At 42.2% G+C, this 21,699-nt stretch overlaps 2 protein-coding genes across 11 annotated transcripts in view; one reads left to right on the top strand and one right to left on the bottom strand.

Annotated features, from left to right (window-relative positions):
- Positions 1-16,703, bottom strand: part of LOC140480553 (uncharacterized) — a 72,567-nt gene extending 55,864 nt beyond the window's left edge. Inside the window, exons 1-3 of one of the 9 annotated variants that reach the window (XM_072575534.1) lie at positions 16,404-16,703; positions 13,304-13,389; positions 10,997-11,065 (exon numbers count right to left, since the gene is read on the bottom strand). In XM_072575534.1, coding sequence (XP_072431635.1) covers positions 10,997-11,065; positions 13,304-13,378 — 144 coding nt within the window. In that variant the 5' untranslated portion in view covers positions 13,379-13,389; positions 16,404-16,703. The remainder of the gene's footprint in view (positions 1-10,996; positions 11,066-13,303; positions 13,390-16,403) is intronic. The other 8 variants (XM_072575525.1, XM_072575526.1, XM_072575527.1 and 5 more) reach the window with 8 other exon arrangements.
- Positions 16,704-16,793: 90 nt separating this feature from the next.
- LOC140480554 (uncharacterized) overlaps positions 16,794-21,699 on the top strand; it is a 57,152-nt gene continuing 52,246 nt past the window's right edge. Inside the window, exons 1-2 of one of the 2 annotated variants that reach the window (XM_072575536.1) lie at positions 16,794-16,887; positions 17,092-17,189. In XM_072575536.1, coding sequence (XP_072431637.1) covers positions 17,109-17,189 — 81 coding nt within the window. In that variant the 5' untranslated portion in view covers positions 16,794-16,887; positions 17,092-17,108. Of the gene's footprint in view, positions 16,993-17,091; positions 17,190-21,699 lie in introns of both variants that reach the window. The other variant, XM_072575535.1, reaches the window with a different exon arrangement.

Below are 21,699 nucleotides of genomic sequence, written 5' to 3'. Positions count from 1 at the left end.
ACGCTCCACATTTAAAATCTTATCAATCTGATTTCCATACATTCCCCAGCACCGGCTCTGCAAGTCAAAATCAGGAACAAAGTTAAAAATCACACAACATCAAGTTATAGTCAAACAGGTTTAACTGGAAGCACTAGCTTTCGGAGCACTGCTCCTTCATCAGGTGGTTGTGGAGTGCACAATTGTAAGACACAGAATTTATAGCAAAAGTTTGCAGTGTGGTGTAACTGAAATTGTACATTGAAAAATACCTTGATTGTTTGTTAAGTCTCTCATCTGTTAGAATGACCATGTTAATTTCGCTTCTTTCATATGTAAATCACAAAACATTTTTTAAAAGTTACATTCTCAGGTTAACTTTAACAATTGGTGTCAGCCCATATATGTTGAAGGTGTTAGCCCCTTGTGTGCGGTTGTCTGTGCCACAATGTTTAGACTGACACTAATCTAAAAAAATGAGTTAACAGAGTCTTATGTGGATTCATGCAGTTTTTGAGCAAAATACAATGTAACTCTGCAAGTACAAATTCACCCCGCTAACGTGTGTGTGTGTGAGAGTGTGTGAGTGTCTGTCTGTCTGGAGTGGGGGGTTGTGAGTGTCTATGAGAGAGAGTGTACATGTGCATGTGAGAGTGTAAAGGGGTCTAAGTCTGTCAGAGGATGCATGTGTAAGTGTGCGAGTGTGTGTGTCTGTAGGAGTGTTTGTGAGTGTCTGTGTATTGGAGTGAGTGTGTAGTGTGTGTGTGTGTATATAGTGCAATGGTGGTCACCTGTAGTGTGACATGAACCCAAGGTCCCAGTTGAGGTCCTCCCTATGGGTACCGAACTTAGCTGTTAGCCTCTGCTCGGCCACCTTTTGCTGCTGCCGAGCAGAGGCTGATAGCTAAGTTCTGTACCCATAGGGAGGGCCTCAACCGGGACTTTGGGTTCACGTCACACTATAGGTGACCACCATTGCACTACACACACACGCACGCTCTCACAGACTTAAGACCACTTTACACACACATATATATACACTCACAACCCCCCCACCCCAGACGGGCAGACACACACACGCACACATACACACACAGGTTTGTGGGGTGAATTTGTACTTGCAGAGTTACATTGTATTTTGCTCAAAAACTGCATGAATCCACGTAAGACTCTGTTAACTCACTTTTTAGATTGTAATTAAACATTATGGCACAGACAACAGCACACAGGGGGCTAACACCAATTGTTAAAGTTAACCTGAGAATGTAACTTTTAAAAAATGTTTTGTGACTTATATATGAAAGAAGTGAAACTAACATGGTCATTCTAACAGATGAGAAACTTAGCAAACAATCAAAGTATTTTTCAATGTACAATTTCAGTTACATCACACTGTAAACTTTCTGCTATAAATTCTGTGTCTTACAATTGTGTCCTCCACAACTACCTGATGAAGGAGCAGCTCTCCGAAAGCTATTGTTCCCAATTAAACCTGTAGGACTATAATCTGGTGTTGTGTGATTTTTAACTTTGTACACCCCAGTCCAACACCTGCATCTCCAAGTCAAAATCAGGAACATTGTCATTATACAAGGGAACAATAGTCCCACTTGTCTTTTTCAAGACTGACAACTATTTCATCTTTTATTCATTGTGTCTCTTTAAGGAGAAGAAATAGGAAGTGGCCTTTTACGGATTTGATCCTGTTTTTATCTACTATTGAACTAGGTTTTCTTTTAGTTGGTTCTGCACTAACGCACATTTCTTCAACACGAAATGGCTTATACACAATTGAAGAATTTAGACCACTATCTGTAGAACCAAACTCTCCTTACCTGTATTAGCTATAATACAATATTTTATAATGCAAGATCGCACAAGAACGGAACTATCAGAACTGACAGTATTTTTTTTTCATGTGATGTGGAGGCCAGCATGTACTGACCATCCCTAATTGCCCTATAGAAGTAGGCTGAGTAGTCTTCCTGAACTGCAGCCCTTGAAATGCAACATTCAGAAAGAACATCCAGTGTACTGTCAATTTTGACCTACTGTCAGTGAAGGAATGGTATTATGTTTCCAAGTCAGGATGATGTGTAGCTTGAAGGGGAACCTACAGGTTGCCTGTTTCAATGCACCCACTGCTCTTGGTAAAAGTTGCTGATTTGGAAGGTGCTATCAGAGAACCTTTGTGAGTTACTGCAATGCAACTTGCAAACCATACATGCTGTGATCATTGTGCATCATCAGTGAAGGAGACCACCTTTGGAATACTGTGTACAGTTCTGGTCACCCTGCTATAGGAAGGATATTATCAAATTGGAAACGGTGCAGAAAAGGTTTACAAGAATGTTATTAAGACTAGAGGGTTTGAATTATAAGCAGATGCTGGATAAGCTGAGAAGTTGAGAGATAACCTTATAGGAGGTTTGTAAAATTGTGAGAGGTGTACATAAGGTGAGTAGCAAGGGTCTTTTCCCTTGGATAGGGAAAACTAGAGGGCATAAATTTAAGATGAGAGGAGAAAGATTTATAAAAGCACTTGAAGGGCAACTTTTTCATACAGCGGATAGTTCGTATGTGGAATGAACTGCCAAAGGCAGTGGTAGATGCAGGCACAGTTACAACATTTAAAATATATTTAGACAGGTACATGAACAGAAAAGTTCAGAAGGATTTGGGACTAGTTTAGTTTGGGAAACATTGTTAACGTGGACGAATTGGATCGAAGGGTCTGTTCCTGTGCTATATGACTCAGTGTTCAAGAAAGTGAATGTAGTGCAAATTAAGTGGGCTGTTTTTTCCTGATGGTGTCAAGCTTCTTGAATGTTGTTCAAACTGTACTCATTCAGGGAAGCAGCGAATATTATAATCACTTTGTTGACTTCTACCTTGTAGATGGTGCACAGGTTTTGGGGAGTCACGAGGTGAATTACATGGTACAGATTTTCAATCCTTTGACCTGCTCTTGTCATCACAACATTTATAATAGCAGTTTCTGGTCAATGGTAAGCTCCCAGGATGTTGTTCATGAGGGATTCAGCAATGGCGATGCCACTGAAAAGACGACATAGCAAGTAGGAGCAGGAGTAGGCCTTTCTGTCCTTCAAGTCTGCTCCACCATTCAACATGATGGTCCAGCTCAGTACTATTTTTTTGTTTCTCCCCACACCCTTCAAACTTAAGAACTATATCTAACTCTTTCTTGAGAACATTTAATGTTTTGGCCTCAACCACCTCTGTGGCAGAACCACAGGCTTACCACTCTCTGGGTGAAGAAATATCTCCTTGCCTCAATCTTAGACGGTCCTACTCCTGATCTTTAGATTGTGACCGCTGGTTGTGGACATTCTGGTCGTCAATAAAATCCTTCCAGCATTTAATGTCTAGTCCTATGAGAATGTTAAGGGGTGATAGTTAGATTCTCTCCAGGTGGAGATGGTCATTGCCCGAACAGTCCTTGCCACTGATCGACTCAAGCCCGAATATTGCTGAGGTCTTGCAGCTTATAAGTACGGACTGCTTAAGTATTGGAGGAAGTGAACATGCTGGAATGATGGATGGAAATGATGAAGCAGTTTAAGATGGTTGGGCCGAGGACACTACCCTGAGGAATTCCTGCACTTGTGCTCTGGGGCTAAGATGGTTGACCTCCAACAACTACAAGGATTATCTTTTGTGCCAGGTATGAGTAACCAGTGGAGAACTTACCTTCTGATTACCATTGACTCCAGTTTTGCTAAGGTTCCTTGATACCATATTTGGTCAAATGATGCCTTGATATCAAGGACAGTCACTCTCTGAAGTTAAGCTATTTTATCTATGCCTGGACCAAGGCTGTAACAGGGTCAGGAGCGGAGTTCCCCGATCCAGACCACAGTTAATCTGCATTTTAACTCCTCCTATCTATCTAAATTCTTTGACCTTTACTAAACCTGTTCAACAAAACTCAGAATATATCAAAATGAGATAAACAATTGGTCCAGTTCCAAGAGTTTTTAATTTGAGTAAAAACATTCCAGATTTAAGATATTTTTTCTGAAATGCTTTCAACAATCATTCATGAACAGTCAATTCCTAATTTTCAAGTTGAGCTCTCCAGTTCTGGACACTCCACCAGAGACATAGTTTCACATTATGTACCTAATTAACACCTTTAACCATTGTCAATGCTTTAATTAGATGACCCTGAACTTTCAAGACGAGAGAACATCAACTCAGTACAAGTTCAAGTTTATCCCTATCTCTGAAACAGAAGGTCCTGGCTCGAGTCCCACTTGCTTTAGAGGTGTGTAATAATATCTCAGAACAGGCTAATTAGAAAATATTAGAAGTTCCGTATTTAACCACTTGAACACATGTATCACGCAATTAAGGTTATACTGCACGTCTGCTAAGGAAAATACATTTTTCCCAAGGTGGTTTTCCAGATTAGATTGAGACAGTTAATGGCGTTTGCTGTATTTCACAATATCCACATGCTGAGGGGGTTACCATTGACCAAACACTGAGCTGGACCAGTCATATAAACACTGTGGAACAAGAACAGGTGAGAGGCCCTTAATTATGTGGCAAGTAGCTCACATCCCGATTTTGAAAACACTGTCCAGAAACTATAAAGTGATGTGATGTGGATGTGAACACTTGCCTGGATAGATTCAGCTCCAGTAACACTCAAGAGGCTTATGATCTAAGGCAAAACAGTCCACTTAAGAGTCATACAGTGCAGAAACAGACCCTTTAAACCAAGCAGGCCAAGCCAAACAAAATCCTAAACTAAAGGAGTCCCACTTGCCTGCTCTATGCCCATAATACTCGAAACCTTTCCTAGTCATGTTCTTATCGAAGTGTCTTTTAAATTTTGTAACTGTGCCTGCATATAACAATTCCACAGGAAGTTCATTCTGCATGCTAACCACCTTGTGTAAAAAATTTGCCCTTCGTCTTTTTTCAACTCTCTCCCCTTCTCACCTTAAAAATATGCCCCCTAGATTTGAAATCACCCATCCTAGGGAAAAGACACCAACACTGACTTTATCCATACCCCCCATGATTCTAAGTGGCATGGTATACAAGATATACTGCAGAAACTATAGCATCTTCCAAATCAATGTCTTCTAACCAGTAAGGATAAGGGCAACAGATGAGTGGGAACAACACCATTTGCAAGTCGCACTCCCCTCGTGCTGCATCCTCAAACCACATATTACCTTGATTTGTAAGTACATCATCTTCCTTCACAGTCATCACGTCAAGAATCAAGAACTCCTTTCCTAACTGAACTAAGGTTATCCCTTCATTACATGACTGCAGCTTTTTAAGAAGCTGATTCACCACCATTTTCTCAAGGGCAATCAGGGATGAGCAATGAATTCTGGCTGAGACAACAATATCCCTATCTGGTAAAAGGTTTTAAAAAAAAGAGGTTTCATATGACCAACATAATTTCCATCCATCTGTAGTTCAGTTTCCTCAAGATCAGAGAAACATTTAATTATCATTCTAAATGACCTTTTTCATCTAAATCGCATGCCCGTGTATTTGGATCCCTAAATCTCTGTTCCTACATAATTGCTGGCTTGTCACCATTTTGAGTTTACACTGATCTATGCAGCTTAGATCCAGAATAAATCACCTCACCTCTTCATGCTGAATTGCAACTGGGACAGCTTGGCCACAAGTTATCATTTCATCAGTACCCCTTTCAGTTTCCATCAACATTATTTGTTGTGTCACCCACATTGCTGCCGTCAACAACTTAGATAAATAGCTCTTCATTCAAGGTAATTCCTAAACAGTAAAAAGTGAGTGTACCATGCAGATCCTTGATGGACAACATTAGTTCTATCTGTCAAATAATTATCTGTAATTATCTACCTGCTTGACCCACTTCTGTATCTCCACATACCACTAGTCAACTGAGTTAGCGTGATTCATGCCAAGACATCTACTTCCTTTGGCAGCAAAGAACTTGAGTATTGCTAAAAGAAGAACTTTGACAAAGTGTGTCATCTTGGAGTCATTCAAGATAATTTGCAAGAATACAAATTCAAGTCTACACTAGTTGAGAGGAGAATACTGATTGGTAGCAACAATGCCAAATAATGATGACTGGCAGTTAACTGCCAGATTTGATTTAAATTTTAAAACTAACACGTTGACTGATTGCTGAAGGCAGTGCCAAGAATGAAATCTATGAAAAGTTATCACCATTTTGTTGATTTGAAACATGTGCAGTGCATGTACCTCTTTTCTGCCCACAAAACACATGACCCTGTGTATTAATACACATACGCAAGCTCGACTGACAATCATAACTTGGTTATCAGCATAATTTCTCTCACATTCTGGATTATCCAGCATATGCTGCTCAATTGTAGAATCACAGGCAATGTTAAGCAGTGTGTTGCAGCTTTTGCTAGCTTAGGCTATTTGAGTATGGTCAATCTTACAGACCTGATACCACACTGGCACTGAAATGCATATACCATATTGTTCATTTGTGTGAAAGGCAACCCGTCTTTTTGGCTTGACAGCAGCATCCTGTTAATCGCAGAGACCGCTCATGTTGCTACAGACATATTTGAGATACGTTACACTTCCAGGCTAATCTAAGGTGGACTACACCCTTTCCAGGAGCAAGAACAATCACCTTAGAGCCTTTCATGACTTTGTCTAACATCTATGGTGGGGAAATTGTTGGGAGTCCATAAGCAAGGATACAGTAACTGAACTGAACACCTCACATTTCAATTACTCAGGAAGAGTTGCATGGATTCATGACAGATTGGTCATGCCTGAGAAACCTCACTGAATTGTTGAAAAGGTAATTAAAGTATGGACAGGATAATGGCTATGGATGTTATTTATATGGACTTGAGAAGGCATTTGATAAAGTCCCACTTAAGAAACTGCTAACTAAGGTTGAAGCCCACAGAAGTAAGGGCAAATTACTGACAAGGCTGGGAAATTAGTTGAATGACAGACAAGAAAAAGTAGGGATAATGGATGTATACTTAAAATGGACAGGATGTGACAAGTGGTGTCCCACATGGACTGGTGTTAGGGCCTCAAATATTCAAATTATTTTCTAATGACTTGGATGACAGCATAGAAAGTCATATCTCCAAATTTGCTGATGACACAGTTAGGCATAGTGTGAATGATAGCAAAGTTACAAAGAAATATTGACAGACTAAATGAAGGGGTAAAACTGTGGCAAACAGAATTCAATGTGAACAAGTGAAAGGTTATCCATTTTGGACTGAGAAAGGATAGATCAGGGTACTTTGATAATGGTATGAAGTTAAAAGCAGCGGATGTCTGAAGAGACTTAGGGGTTCATGTGTATAGATCTTTAAAATGTCACAATCCAGCACAGAAAATAATCATGGTGGTTAGTGGCCTTTATATCTGGAGGACTGGAGTACAAAAGATGCAGAAATTATGCTGGAGGACAGAATAAAGGAGCTAGAATACAGATTAGAAAAAGTAAAAGAGGAAAAGGAGATTGACTCGCTCCCCGCTATGAAACTGTCCAGTCGGGAACAACTGCTCCCTTTGTTGGAGGGACTGTGCACAAGCATAACTTAGCGTCCATTTCCAGAGGAGGAACAGACTTACAGCCCAAAGCGAATTATAAACCCTTCACCCCAGGGGAGAGGCAGCAGATTATGGCCTCCCTAGGCAAATTACTGCCCCGGAGCACAAACATCAGGTTCTGGGAAGAGCTGGATAGTTTGTGGGTCAGGCACCAACTACATCTGAGACCATACACCAGCTGGTGTGGACAGATTGTCCAGTGGACAGGTGGAGACAGATAGCTGGAAGACCCAATGCTACAGCAGCCTGAGACTTTAGTAGAGCACGGTGGACACATGCTGTTGCACTTCCAGCCGAGATAGATGCTCAGCAAGCCCTCTTCACCAATTTTAAAGAAGAGATCCAGAGGGTGCTAGGAAATGCTCCCACAAACTGCAGCAAGATCACAACCACTAAGTAACTTAAAGGGGAAGGAACATCTAGTATGGGGAATGATTATTTAGGATCTATCAGAAATGATCAAGTCAAACAAACCCAGATTGGGGAGAGACTGGGCATTCATCCAAGCTTTTAAAGATGGGCTCTCTAGCACACACCAAGCCATCCTGAAATTGGGAGTAACAATGTCCCAGGATTATGATGACCTAGTTGAGTGGGCTAGAGGGATGCAGGAGGCAGAAGCTCCTGCGACAAAAGCAAGACTGGATAAAGCAGCCGACCGGAATGGAGGCGAGAGTAGAATAAAACTATCCTGCCACAACTGAGGCCGACAGGGACACTTTGCTGGAGAATGTAGGGGCCTATGAGCTGGGAACTATGTAAAATACTTCAGACTGCAAAAGAACAGGATATATAGAAGCAATGTGCTGGGAAAAGCATGGGGTACCCCCAAACACCACTCGGAACACCGCGGAACTGCGGGGATCCCGAGGTCAGTAGAGTTGACAATCAGCTGTCCCCATTCATGAGGGTGAGAGAGAGGGGAGAACTTGCGTACCCACAGTAATAGGAGGGAGGAAATGTGAAATGCAAGTTGACACAGGAGCAGCTGTATCCATCACAAACTTACCCCACGCAAATAACTTAACTGGAGTAGGACGGGATAAAACACCAGCTTACCTAAGCAAAACTACCCTCGTAGAAATAAACTATATATATATATATATATATCTGCATGAAATTCTAAGTATGCCAAAATAACAAGGGCACCATAATGGGCAATGATCTCAAGAGAGAATCTAATGTTCTAATCGACTGTACAAAAGGGAAATTGATTTGGCCCAGACAGTACAGTCGAAAGACTGGGATTGGGAAACTTACAAGTCACCTTGAAACTATTAAATTGGCTACAGTCACCAGGAGTGCTGAAAATGTGTTGCTGGAAAAGTGCAGCAGGTCAGGCAGCATCCAAGGAGCAGGAGAATTGACGTTTTGGGCATGAGCCCTTCTTCAGGAAGTGTGTCCAGCAGGCTAAGATAAAAGGTAGGCAGGAAGGGCGTTGGAAATGCGATAGGTGGAAGGAGGTCAAGGTGAGGGTGATAGGCCAGAGTGGGGGCGGGAGCGGAGAGGTCAGGAAGAAGATTGCAGGTTAGGAAGGCGGTGCTGAGTTCGAGGGATTTGACTGAGCCAAGGTGGAGAGAGGGGAAATGAGGAAACTGGAGAAATCTGAGTTCATCCCTTGTGGTTGGAGGGTTCCTAGGCGGAAGATGAGGTGCTCTTCCTCCAACCGTCGTGTCGCTATGGTCTGGCGATGGAGGAGTCCAAGGACCTGCATGTCCTTGGAGGAGTGGGAGGGGGAGTTGAAGTGTTGAGCCACGGGGTGGTTGGGTTGGTTGGGTTAGTTGGTCCAGGTGTCCCAGAGGTGTTCTCTGAAACGTTCCGCAAGTAGGCGGCCTGTCTCCCCAATATAGAGGAGGCCACATCGGCTGCAGCGGATGCAATAAATGAAGTGTGTGGAGGCGCAGGTGAATTTGTGGCGGATATGGAAGGATCCCTTGGGGCCTTGGAGGGAAGTAAGGGGGCAGGGTCGTGTTGCTATCGTCTGGCGATGGAGGAGTCCAAGGACTTCCTTTGCCTAGGAACCCTCCAAACAAAAGAGATGAACTCAAGATTTCTCCAGTTTCCTCATTTCCCCTCCCCCCACCTTGTCTCAGTCAAATCCCCCAAACTCAGCACCGCTTTCCTAACCTGCAATCTTCTTCCTGACCTCTCCGCCCCCACCCCCACTCTGGCCTATCACCCTCACCTTGACCTCCTTCCACCTATCGCATTTCAAACGCTTCTCCCCCAAGTCCCTCCTCCCTACCTTTTATCTTAGCCTGCTGGACACACTTTCCTCATTCCCGAAGAAGGGCTCATGCCCGAAACGTCGATTCTCCTGCTCCTTGGATGCTGCCTGACCTGCTGCGCTTTTCCAGCAACACATTTTCAGCTCTGATCTCCAGCATCTGCAGTCCTCACTTTCTTACAGTCACCAGTAGGGACTGGAACCTCGAAAAGGGGGGATTCAGAGCCATCTGTGCCTCTGTCCCCTGAGCACGGGCAGAAACAAAGTTAGATACAGGTCTAGTTAACATAGGCCCTACACTTTTTTTCCTCTGACTTCGGACAGATCTGGGGTAGTGCTTTTAGCCACCTCAGCCTAATTTTCTCCCATACCACTCTGATAAATTACATTCAATCCACCTTGTACGAAACTTGCCTTCTGCCACTTCCCCCCACCTCCCTGCTCCCCCCCCCCCCCCCCCACTTCGTAAATCAACTGAATCCAAATCATTTTTGCACAAACCAATACGCAAGTTATTTAAATGATTGAATGTAATCATTATTAATGATAACTGCTTTGGAAATAGATACTGTAGATTATGCAATGGGGAAGATACAAAAGAGAGATGAATAGATGTCATTTGCAATCATCAATGACTTATGTCAACAGGGACCATAGTTCTCAATGGAGTGTAAAATTACAAGACATATTTGGGGTTCAATTGTTTACTTTTCCTTCACTGATTGGCAACACAGAATGACTACATTGGAAGCATATTTATCATTTCATAATTGTGCAACACAGAGCTATTACAACAGGATCTTCTGTAACCAACTAAAAGTTAGATTGCAAGTTGGAATACTGCATTAACATCCAAGATGCTAGAGGAAAAGTAAACAACTGAATCTCAATATGTATTATAATTTTACACTCCATTGAGAAATTGTCAATATCAAACTTTATTATGCACTCTAACTTGAATGTTATACATGAATATCTGTTTTAAACTTTACTGCCAGGAAAGTTTCCAGCAATTTGACCTGGATGGGGAATAATGAATTCCAGATTACAATCGAGTCCATGAAATGTGTGCATATGCAATAAAACCTGTTTTCACTCAGTCCACACAGTTTAAAACTACTTTCTTTTAAAAGGAATCAGATACATATTATTGAGTACATGGGATTGGATCACTATAGCTAATCTTACCTTTCTGTGCTGATAGCCCCTGATATGTTCCTGGAGATTCAGAGCAGATATGCAAGCTACTTTGCAGATCTAGACAAAAAAAGTAAAGAACAGAGTTAATTTCCGGCCTTCTCATATTTCAACAGTAAAAGCAAAATACTTACACACCTACCATGCATAAAATGTGATAAACATACTAGAGGACAGATGCAATGACAGACTATATTAAGACCATAAGACATAGGAGCGGAAGTAAGGCCATTCGGCCCATCGAGTCCACTCCGCCATTCAATCATGGCTGATGGGCATTTCATCTCCACTTACCCGCATTCTCCCCGTAGCCCTTAATTCCTTGTGACATCAAGAATTTATCAACTTGAATGGTCTTTCATCAGGAATGAGACTGGGAGCCTCCAGGGTGGAGAGATAAATGGGAGGGGGGGTGGGGCTGCGGCTGGGGAGAAGGTAGTTGAGAGTGCAGTAGGTGGATGGAGATGGAGGTGAAGGTGATAGGTCGGAGATGAGGGTGGAGCAGATATCTGGGAAAGAAGATTGACAGGTGGGGCAGGTCATGTGGATGATGCTGAGCTGGAAGGTTGGAACTGGGGTAAAGTGGGGGGAGGAGAAATGAGGAAACTGATGAAGTCCACATTGATGCCATGGGGTTGCCAAAGGGTCAGTTAGACTTGAAACGTCAGCTCTTTTCTCTCCTTACAGATGCTGCCAGACCTGCTGAGATTTTCCAACATTTTCTCTTTTGGTTCCACCTCACCAACCTCTGCATAAATCACATCCAAACAGACCCCACTACCATGGATATATTTCCCCCTCCACTCCTATCCGCTTTCTGCGAAGACCGTTCCTCCGCGACTACCTGGTCAAGTCCATGCCCCCCCCAACAACCTACTCGCCCCTCCTGGCACCTTCCCGTGCCACCACATGAATTGTAAAACCTGTGCCCACACTTCCCCTTCACCTCTGTCCAAGGCCCCAAAGAAGCCTTCCACGCCCATAAACTTCCACACATCATTGATGGTATCCGTTGCTTCTAATGCGGTCTCCTCTACACTGGGGAGACCGGACGCCCTCTCGCAGAGCCCTTCAGAGAACCTCTCCTGAACACCTGCACCAATCAATCACACCGCCCATGGCCGAGCATTTCAACTTCCCCCTCCCACTCTGCCAAGGACATGCAGGTTTGCAGGTCCTGGGCCTCCTCCACCACCACTCCCTCACCACCCGACGACTGGAGGAAAAACGCCTCATCTTCTGCCTCGGGACCCTTCAAACACATGGCATCAATGTGGACTTCACCAGTTTCCTCATTTCCCCTCCCCCCACTTTTACTCCAGTTCCAACCTTCCAGCTCCACATTATCCACATGACTCGCCCCACCTGTCAATCTTCTTTCCCAGATATCTGCTCCACCCTAATCTCCGACCTATCATCTTCACCTCCACCTCCATCCACCTACTGCACTCTCAACTACCATCTCCCCAACCCCACCCCACTCCCATTTTTCTCTCCACCCCCGAGACTGCCAGCTTCATTCCTGATGAAGGGCTTTTGCCCGAAACATCGATCATTCTGCTCCTCGGATGCTGCCTGACCTGCTGTGCTTTTCTAGCACCAGTCTAATCTTGACTCTGATGTACATCATTTGCAGTACCCACTTCTGCCTATATTGCATTGTCTGTCGTGTTCCATTTGACTCAGTGGTTCCCAAGCGGTTCATAACTTTTTCCATTCCTTAGCAGATTGGAAATTAGAAACAAACAGAAGATAGGACTGTTGCGTTTGCTCCATGAAAACCTTTGCCTTTACACATTGTTGTAATCAGTCTTGAGTAGAATAAGTGGATTCAAGTGCAATTATATTTCTTCTTGTTTTCATCCCACTCCAGGCTCAATGCTATTACTTGGTGGCCACCAAGATACACCATCAGCATATTCCTTACTTCTAACCATAGATGCTGTTATTATATCCTCAAATACAACATTTCTTTTCAAGTGTCCATGAAAAGGACCCATCTCACTTGCCTCTCCATCCCATCACCCTCAACAACTAAGTCTTCAGGCATTTCATTCCTACTACCCTAATTTCTTCCAGAATGGATATGGGTTTACACCTGCCTCACCTTAATGCCATTATAAAATTCGACTGCTTATATCAATTTCTTGGTTATTCCATAAATACTTCTCCCTTTGTTTCAGCACCTTCATTTCCATTACAATATTATGATGAAATCTTGAATTTTTTTAATAGCACAAGCATCGTAACATAAGAACAAGTTACTGCTGAAAACTTAATCCATTTGAAAACACTTACATCACACCAGTACTTGCTACAAGGAACATTTCTTGCACCATCTTCAAACTGTGTTTTTATGCCAGCAATATTCATTTTTTTCAAATCTGAAGAAACAATGAAATGTCACTTCATTATTTCATCATAAATAGAAAAAATAGCAGCAAATTAATTCAATTAGCAGCAAATAGAATTAATTTTGGGGGCTGAAAATTCTCCATTTAAAAGACTAATTTAAAGGGTGATTTAATCCAAACGTAAATATGCAGCTTTGTACAGTGCTATTTTCTACTCTACATTTGGCAACTGTGACACAAACATCCATGAACTTGGTGGGTGCAAAACTCTACATGCTGTATACCAACGTGAACGAAGTCCCATTCACCCATCATCTCAATGCTCACCAACATACAGGTGTTCTTTACTTGCAAGGTCCTCAGTGTTGAAGTCCAAGCTCTAGAATTCACTCCCTGAAACTTCCTTCCTGGTTTTCTTACAATCGGCAAATTGGGGCATTTACTCAGTTAAAGCATTTATATGTACATGCAAATCAGAGTTGCAGAAATAAGTTTTGAAGTTGTTGCTTAAAAATTCAAGGACAACAATGTGATAAAAAATTGACATTATTCCAATTTAAAGAACGCACAGATATGTTTATCCTACAGCATTTACATTTTTGCCCGAGAGGACTAGTAATCTTATGCAGAATTTAGCAAAAATGATCTATCACATGGCAGAACTGTCAGATATGAGAGGATAATTAAAAACTTTAAAATTAAATTCACAGGGTCTCCATGATTTTAATCCTCATCATTACTGTCCTTCTAAGTAAATAATATTACAACAAATATATGCAATTTTAACACTTCAGGATGAACATCTAAAATGTCATTAATCTTTAATTTTTAGATGTTGAATACTCTATTTAAAAAAAACCTACATTTCATTAACATTAAAAGGTAACATATAAATGCAGGTTCTTGCTGCTATCACCTCTTCTTACAAACATTTTCTTCTTCATAAACTGAAGTCCATCCAAGGTGATGGGCATAAAAATGGCGCTTTTTCAGAATGAGAGCCACAGAGAGAGAGAGAGAGCGAGACAAAGAGCGAGAGACCGGCAACAATCAGTTCAGTTATAATCTTATCAATCAACTGACAGGCTCAGGAGGCCAAATGGCCTCTTCCTGTTCCTACTACATATGCTTATTTATCTGCAGCGTGAAGAAATATGGGTTAAGCATGATGAGGAATCTGAGCTTCAAGCACTGCCATAGATCTGATGGAGGAACAGTTACATGTACCAGAGAGTAGGCACACACATTAGGCTACGAAGTTCTGATTTGATCTGTGGTCAGAAACAGGATGGGTTGACTGCAAATGAAGTAGGTACAGAGCTACAAGACGTATCAATGGAGAAGGCTCAGTTCTTGCATTTATCCAACATGGTTGAGGTTCATGCAATTTGTAAGAATTACAGGGTGGTTAAGCAACCTGAACATTATGTGGTGCAAATGCCGTGGGAGGAGTAAAAAAGCAATGTAGCTGTAGTAAGGGTTAATATAGCTCGGGTCATCGAGATGGTTTTCTGCAGCTGAGGGTGTAACTCCTGAGGATGGAGTTGCCTGCCAGGATTACAGTAATGTCTCACGGCTAGAGAGAAGGATCCAATGTTCATAGCCCATTTGTGAACCCTACCAAGGAAAAAGGGCACTGTGGCATTGGAGTGGGCCTTAACCTAACTGTGATTAGTACCCTGGCAAGTCAAATAACTTAGGCAGCAAAAGGTAAAATGGACAAAGAAGAGCTCAGGGGACAGACAAGGGCATAAAGTTTCACGATTATATTTAGTGTAAAGTCTAGGAAATGTTAGTTTTAAAAGTACCAATTTAGTTTATAGGTTAACCTTACTTTATAATTCCTAATAGTGTGATCATCTCAATTCTGCCTACTACTGTAAGGTAGGCCACATTCCTGAAGAAGGACTTATGCCCGAAATGTCGATTCTCCTGCTCCTTGGATGCTGCCTGACCTGCTGCGCTTTTCCAGCACCACACTTTTCAACACATGTTTATTGTCAAAATATCAAAATTTACCTTTTAAGATGTTGTTTTGTCCTATAATATTTAGTTTGAACACAAATTTTGTAGACTATTTCATCACTCTTTAAATTCAGTGGCATCTCTGACATTAGGTTTTGACTTTTCAACTCTATGCCTCAATTTTAAAATACTTGAAATTCACGTCATTGCTAGATTGACATTTCCTGATATTTCAACTATGGGAGAAAAATGCATACTCCACCATATGATCAAATCTCACTGTCTAAACTTTTAAATCAGGGGAATATAGACTCATACAGCACGGAAACAGATCATTCGGTCCAACCAGTCTATATCAAACATAATCTTAAACTAACTAACTAGGTCGCAATTGCCTGCTCCTGGCCCATATACCTCAAATTTTTTCCTATTCAGATATCTATCCAAATGTCTTTTAAACGTTGTACTTGCACCCACATCCACCACTTTCTCAAGAAGTTCATTCCACAGGCAAACCACCCTGCGTAAAAAAGTGGGCGGCACGGTGGCAAGTACTGCTGCCCCACAGCGCCTGAGACCCGGGTTCAATTCCCGCCTCAGGCGACTGACTGTGTGGAGTTTGCACGTTCTCCCCGTGTCTGCATGGGTTTCCTCCGGGTGCTCCGGTTTCTTCCCACAGTCACAAAGATGTGCAGGTCAGGTGAACTGGCCATGCTAAATTGCCCGTAGTGTTAGGTAAGGGGTAAATGTAGGGGTATGGGTGGGTTGCGCTTTGATGGGGCTGTGTGGACTTGTTGGGCCGAAGGGTCTGTTTCCACACTGTAATGTAATGTAATGTAATCTAATCTAATCTAAACTGTCTCATATATTTTTAAAATCTCTCTCCAATTGCCTTAAAAATGCTCCTCCTAGTCTTGAAGTCTGAATCAATTTTCGTTAACATGGAGTTGGAGAATAGATCAAAATATTGCTATCATATCACCATCGTTTGGGCCTTTAAAAAAAGGCACATTCCGACCCACTAGCGAACAGAAACATGCCATGCTACAACTGGACATGTCCTTCAGCTAACAAATTACTTTTTACTCGCCAATAGTAGCCCAATGCGTGAAAATTACTGACAAAGTGACCGTCCAAACTCGATTTGAGTAATTACTGATAACGATGATTGCCGCTTTCCACAAATGAACCCTCTTCACAGACGAAGACGTCGTTTTCGGCGAAAGATGACTTCCGATTGACCGTTACATCACTTCCCACACTGTTTTGGCATCCCGGATGTTTGGCAATCTCGATTGTGGTCGGGAATAACACTAATCTCGCTTTCGAATTAATAATTCAAGAAGTATTATTTCAGACGGGCCAACTTGGTTTTTATCTAAACGGTCTGAGGCCAGTATAATCCTTATTCGTGCCTACCTGTTTCTTGACGACTTGATAACTTTTTGCTCATTGGGCGAGCGGTTTCCGTTCCTAAGGAAATGACGTGATCACGCCGGAAGCGGGGGGAACGGTTGTCGTTTGCGATCGGGAAACTTGGGCAAGAGGATTTGATTTACTTTGGTAATTTAAGAATTATCTTGTCAAGTAATGCAGCACGAAAGCGGATGTTATGTTTGTTATGGGCACTTCTAGCATTTGTGTTGTGAGAGGCAAAGATCCTGCGAGGTATCAAAGAGGCTCATTCTCAGCTGATGTGTTATTTATTTTGTATCGCAAAATTGAGATCTTGAAACGTATTCTGCATACCTTCTTTCATTTGTACAGATTTCACTTCAGTTACGATGGGAGACGTTAATCGGCGACAGGACCGGGCGAACCGTGAGCTTAAAAATATGGTTTCGGCCAACGTTTTTTATTGTAAGGTGCGTTTGACTGTGGGTCAGAGAAGCGCTGTTCTGGTGGCGCGCGCACAACGTTTATTAGTTTCCAGCGCGAGAAAAGGGCTAACCGCCATTTTGCACCCGATCACAAAATACAAGAGCTAAATAGCGGCTATTTTGTGTTAGCAATTTAAATAGAGCTGGCTGTGCAGTTTGTTGTTGTTTATCCAGTGAACCTGGTCGTGGATTGTCGACTGACCACATCTCAGCTGTCGCGTTCTGGTGTCCCGAGATTTGCCTTTGCCTGAGTTTTCGAAATCGTGAGGGCTGCAGATACTGCAAAGTCAGAGTCGATAAAGCGTGGAGCTGAAAATAAAAACTCAGGTCAAGTAGCATCTGAGGAGCAGGAGAGCCGACGTTTCGGCTCAGGTCCTGATCTGAAACGTCGACTCCTCTGGTGCTTGACCTGCTGTGCTTTTTCCAGCTCCATACTTTATCCCTTGTACAGAGACTTGCTGGCTTTCTCCTCGAAACTAGTCGCATTTCACATATTTGTTTCTTATTAGCTGATATCTAATCCGAAAGTGGTTCTGCAACCATTTTCAGTTCTTGTATTTCTTTGATGTAAACTTGTCCCTTCACACTAGTCGTTTCAATGTTGCAAAGTTTGTTTCTCAAGTTGATCTTCGGGAGGCCTTCAGCAGTACAATTTAAGTAATACAGAAAATCACCTGCAGTGGATGTGACCAGAGTTGCCACATGCTCTCTTACCCTACAAAATTTCAGTTCGTGTTAGTACTTGTTTGAAGTTACATGATTGCTGAGTCCTTTCCAAGTGTCAATTAACTCTAGTTTGAAAGGATGGTAGAAGATCTGTTTGAAAGGAACAAAACGGGGCTGGGCACACTAGATGATGATCTCCCTTTTGGTGAGTTTGGAACAAGGAGATGTGGAAAGTAAGGGAGGAAATTGAGAGACCTCTTACAAAAATACTTACATCATCTACGTTAAAAATCACACAACACCAGATTATAGTCCAACAGGTTTATTTGCTAGTATTTGGTGCGCTGCCCCTCCCTCAGGAAGCTAGTGGTGCAGGATCATAAGATACAGAATTTATAGCACATGATCATAGTGACATGCAACTGATATGATATCTTGAACAATATTGTGACTTTTCACTTTGTCCACCCCAGTCCAACACCGGCAGCACCTCCTCATGCATCATCTATAGCTATGGGTGAGGTGCCTGCTGACTGGAGGTTGGCTAATGTTGTATCTTTGTTTAAGAAAGTTTGTAAGGAGAAATGGGAACTATAGATCTATGAGTCGATATTGGTTGCAGGTATTTTTTGGAGGTGAATATAATAGATCGGATTTATGGACATTGAGGCAAAAATCAATTAGGGATAGCCTGTGTGGATTTGTGAGGAAAATAGTGTCTCACAAACTTGATTGGTAACCTTCTCAAAAAGGTTGATGACAGAGCAGTAGACATTTGTTTTATTTGGATTTTAATAAAGCCAAAGGTTTCGTATGGTAGGCCAGTTAGTAAAGTTAGGTTACATGGGATTCAGGGTGAGCTTGCCAATTGACTGGAAACAGAATATGGTCGTGGAGGGTTGCTTTTCAGACTAGAAAGCTGTGATCAGCAGTGTTCCACAGGGAGTGATTCTGTGTTCTCTTTTGTTTGTCATTTATATAAATGACTTGGATGAGAATGTAGAAGGTATGATTAATAAGTTTGTGGATGACACAAATTGGTAACAAGTAGACAGTGAAGACAATTTTCTAAGATTGGAAAATGATTTTGATTGAACTCCATCTGCCATATCTTAGTTTAATCTGGATAAATATGAGTTATTGCAAACAAGAGTGAGGCTCATACAATTAATGGTAGGGCCTTGAGTATTGTAGAACAGAAGGATCTCGGGGTGCAGGTATGTAATTCTTTGAAGTTTGCATGGTGGTGGTTAAAAAGGCATTTGGCATTCTTGCCTTCATTGCTCAGTCCTTTGAATATACGAGTTGGGAAGTGATGTTGAGTTTGTACAGGACATTGATAAAGCTTCTTCTCGAATACTGTGTCCAGTTCTGGTCACCCTGTTATAGGAAGGATATTATCAAGCTGGAGAGGGTTCAGAAGAGATTTACCAGATGTTGCAGGGTATGGAAGATTTGAATTACAATAGAAGGCTGGATAGGCTGTGACCTTTTTTTACTGGAGTGTAGGAGATTGAAAGGCGACCTGACATAAAATAATGAGAGGCATAGACCGAGTTAATGGTAGTTGTCTTTTGCCTAGGATGGAAGATTTCAAGACTAGGGCACATTTTTAAGGTGAGAGGAGAGACATTTTAAAAAAAGACACAAGGGGCAGATTTTTTACACGGTGCAGTTTGTGTGTGGAATGAATTGTTAAAGGTTTAAAAGACATTTTGATAAGTACATGAATAGGAAAGGTTTGGAAGGGTATGAGCCAGGAGCTGGCAGGTGAAACTAGTTAGTTTGGGATTATGTTCAGCATGGACTGGTTGAACCAAAGGGTCTGTATTCGTGCTGTAAGACTCTATCACTCTAGGTCTAAGTCACTTTCGCGTGAAAACTAAATGCTCTAAAAATTGAATAGCAAAAATTGATTTGCCTTCACTTCAAAAGTGAGTTGGAGTACTCTTGTACTACCTTGCTTAATTTAACACAAACTGAGAGTTAAATATGAAACTGATTTTGTGTAATATTAAGTGCTTTGTGGAATCTTCCGTGTTTTAGTTGAGCTGAGGCTGGATGGAAGAGTGAGTTGTGTGGTTGCAGCAGAGATGCGGCATTCTGATTTGGATAGACTGAGTGAGTAGGCAAATACATGGCAGATTCTGTATAATGTAAGGTTATCCACTTTGGTAGCAAAAGCAGGAACACAGCAAACAATTTGGCTAGAAATTCAGAGAGGCTAATGTTCAAAGATACCCGAGTGTCCTCAGTAATTGTTATAGAGTCATAGAGACGTGCAGCTTGTAAGGCAACCCTTTGGTCCAACTTGTCCATGCTGACTGGATATCTTAAATTAATCTAGTACCATTTGCCAGCATTTGGCACATATCCTTTTAAACCTTTCCAATTCATGTACCTATCCAGATGTTGTAATTGTACCAGCCTCCACCACTTCCTCTGGCAGTTTATTCCATATACATACCACCCTCTGCATGAAAGAATTGCCCCTTAGGTCCCTTCTCTATCCTTCTCCTCTCATCTTAAACCTGTGCCTTCTAGTTTTGGAAAAGATCTTGGCTGTTCACCCTATCCATGTCCCTCGTAATTTTATAAACCTCTATAAGGTCACCCCTCATCTTCCACCTCTCCAGGGAAAATAGCCCCAGTGTATTCAGCCTCTCCCTATAGCTCATACCTTCCAACCCTGGCAACATCCTTATACATCTTTTCTGAACTCTTTCACATTTCACAACATCTTTCCGAGAGGAGGAAGACCAGAATTGAACTCAGTATTCCAAAAGTGGTGGCCTAACCATTATCCTGTACAGCTGCAACATAACCTATACACAACGCACTGATCAATAAAGGTATGTGTGCCAAATGCAGCCTTCACTAGCCTGTTTACCCATAACTCCACTTTTAAGGAACTGTGAATCTGCACCCTGAGGTCTCTTTGTTCAGCAACACCCGCTAGGACCTTACTATTAAATGTACAAGTCCAGTCCAGATTTGCCTTTCCAAAATGTAGCACCTCACATACATCTAAATTAAGTTAACCTAGTCTGGTTACAGGCCTCCAGTCTGCAAGGAAACCCTCCACCACTACTGTCTTCTACCTTCAAGCCAGTTGTGTATCCAAATGGCTAGTTTTCCCTGTGTACCATGTGATCTAATCTTGCTAAGCATGAGGAACCTTGTCGAACACCTTACTGAGGTCCATGTAGATCCCTCCACTGCTCCCATCAGCTACTCCTTGTCCCATTCGGTCAAGGTCCCATTGTACTCTGAGGTAACCTTCTTGGATGTCCACTACACCACCAATTTTGGTGTCATCTGTAAACTTCCTAACTATACCTCCTATATTCATATCCAAATAATTTATGTAAATGACAAAAAGTATCAGATCCAGCACCAATCCTTGTGGCACACTGCTGGTCACAGGCTTCCAGTCCAAAAAGTAACCCTCCACCACTATCCCCTCTCTCCAACATTCAGGACAGTTATGTATCCAAATGGTTACTAATTAAGTATTCCATGTGATCTAAACTTGCTAACTAGTCTACCATATTGAACCTTGTCATACCTTGGGCGGCATAGTGGCACAGTGGTTAGCACTGCTGCCTCACAGCGCCAGAGACCCGGGTTCAATTCCCGACTCAGGCGACTGACTGTGAGGAGTTTGCACATTCTCCCCGTGTCTGCGTGGGTTTCCTCCGGGTGCAACAATTTCCTCTCACAGTCCAAAGATGTGCAGGTCAGGTGAATTGGCCATGCTAAATTGCCTGTAGTGTTAGGTGAATGGGGTAAATGTAGGGGTATGGGTGGGTTGTGGGTCAGTGTGGAC

This window comes from Chiloscyllium punctatum, chromosome 8, assembly GCF_047496795.1.
Source record: "Chiloscyllium punctatum isolate Juve2018m chromosome 8, sChiPun1.3, whole genome shotgun sequence".
In the NCBI taxonomy this organism is placed as follows: domain Eukaryota; kingdom Metazoa; phylum Chordata; class Chondrichthyes; order Orectolobiformes; family Hemiscylliidae; genus Chiloscyllium; species Chiloscyllium punctatum.
This window is presented reverse-complemented; position numbering and strand designations above follow the sequence as displayed.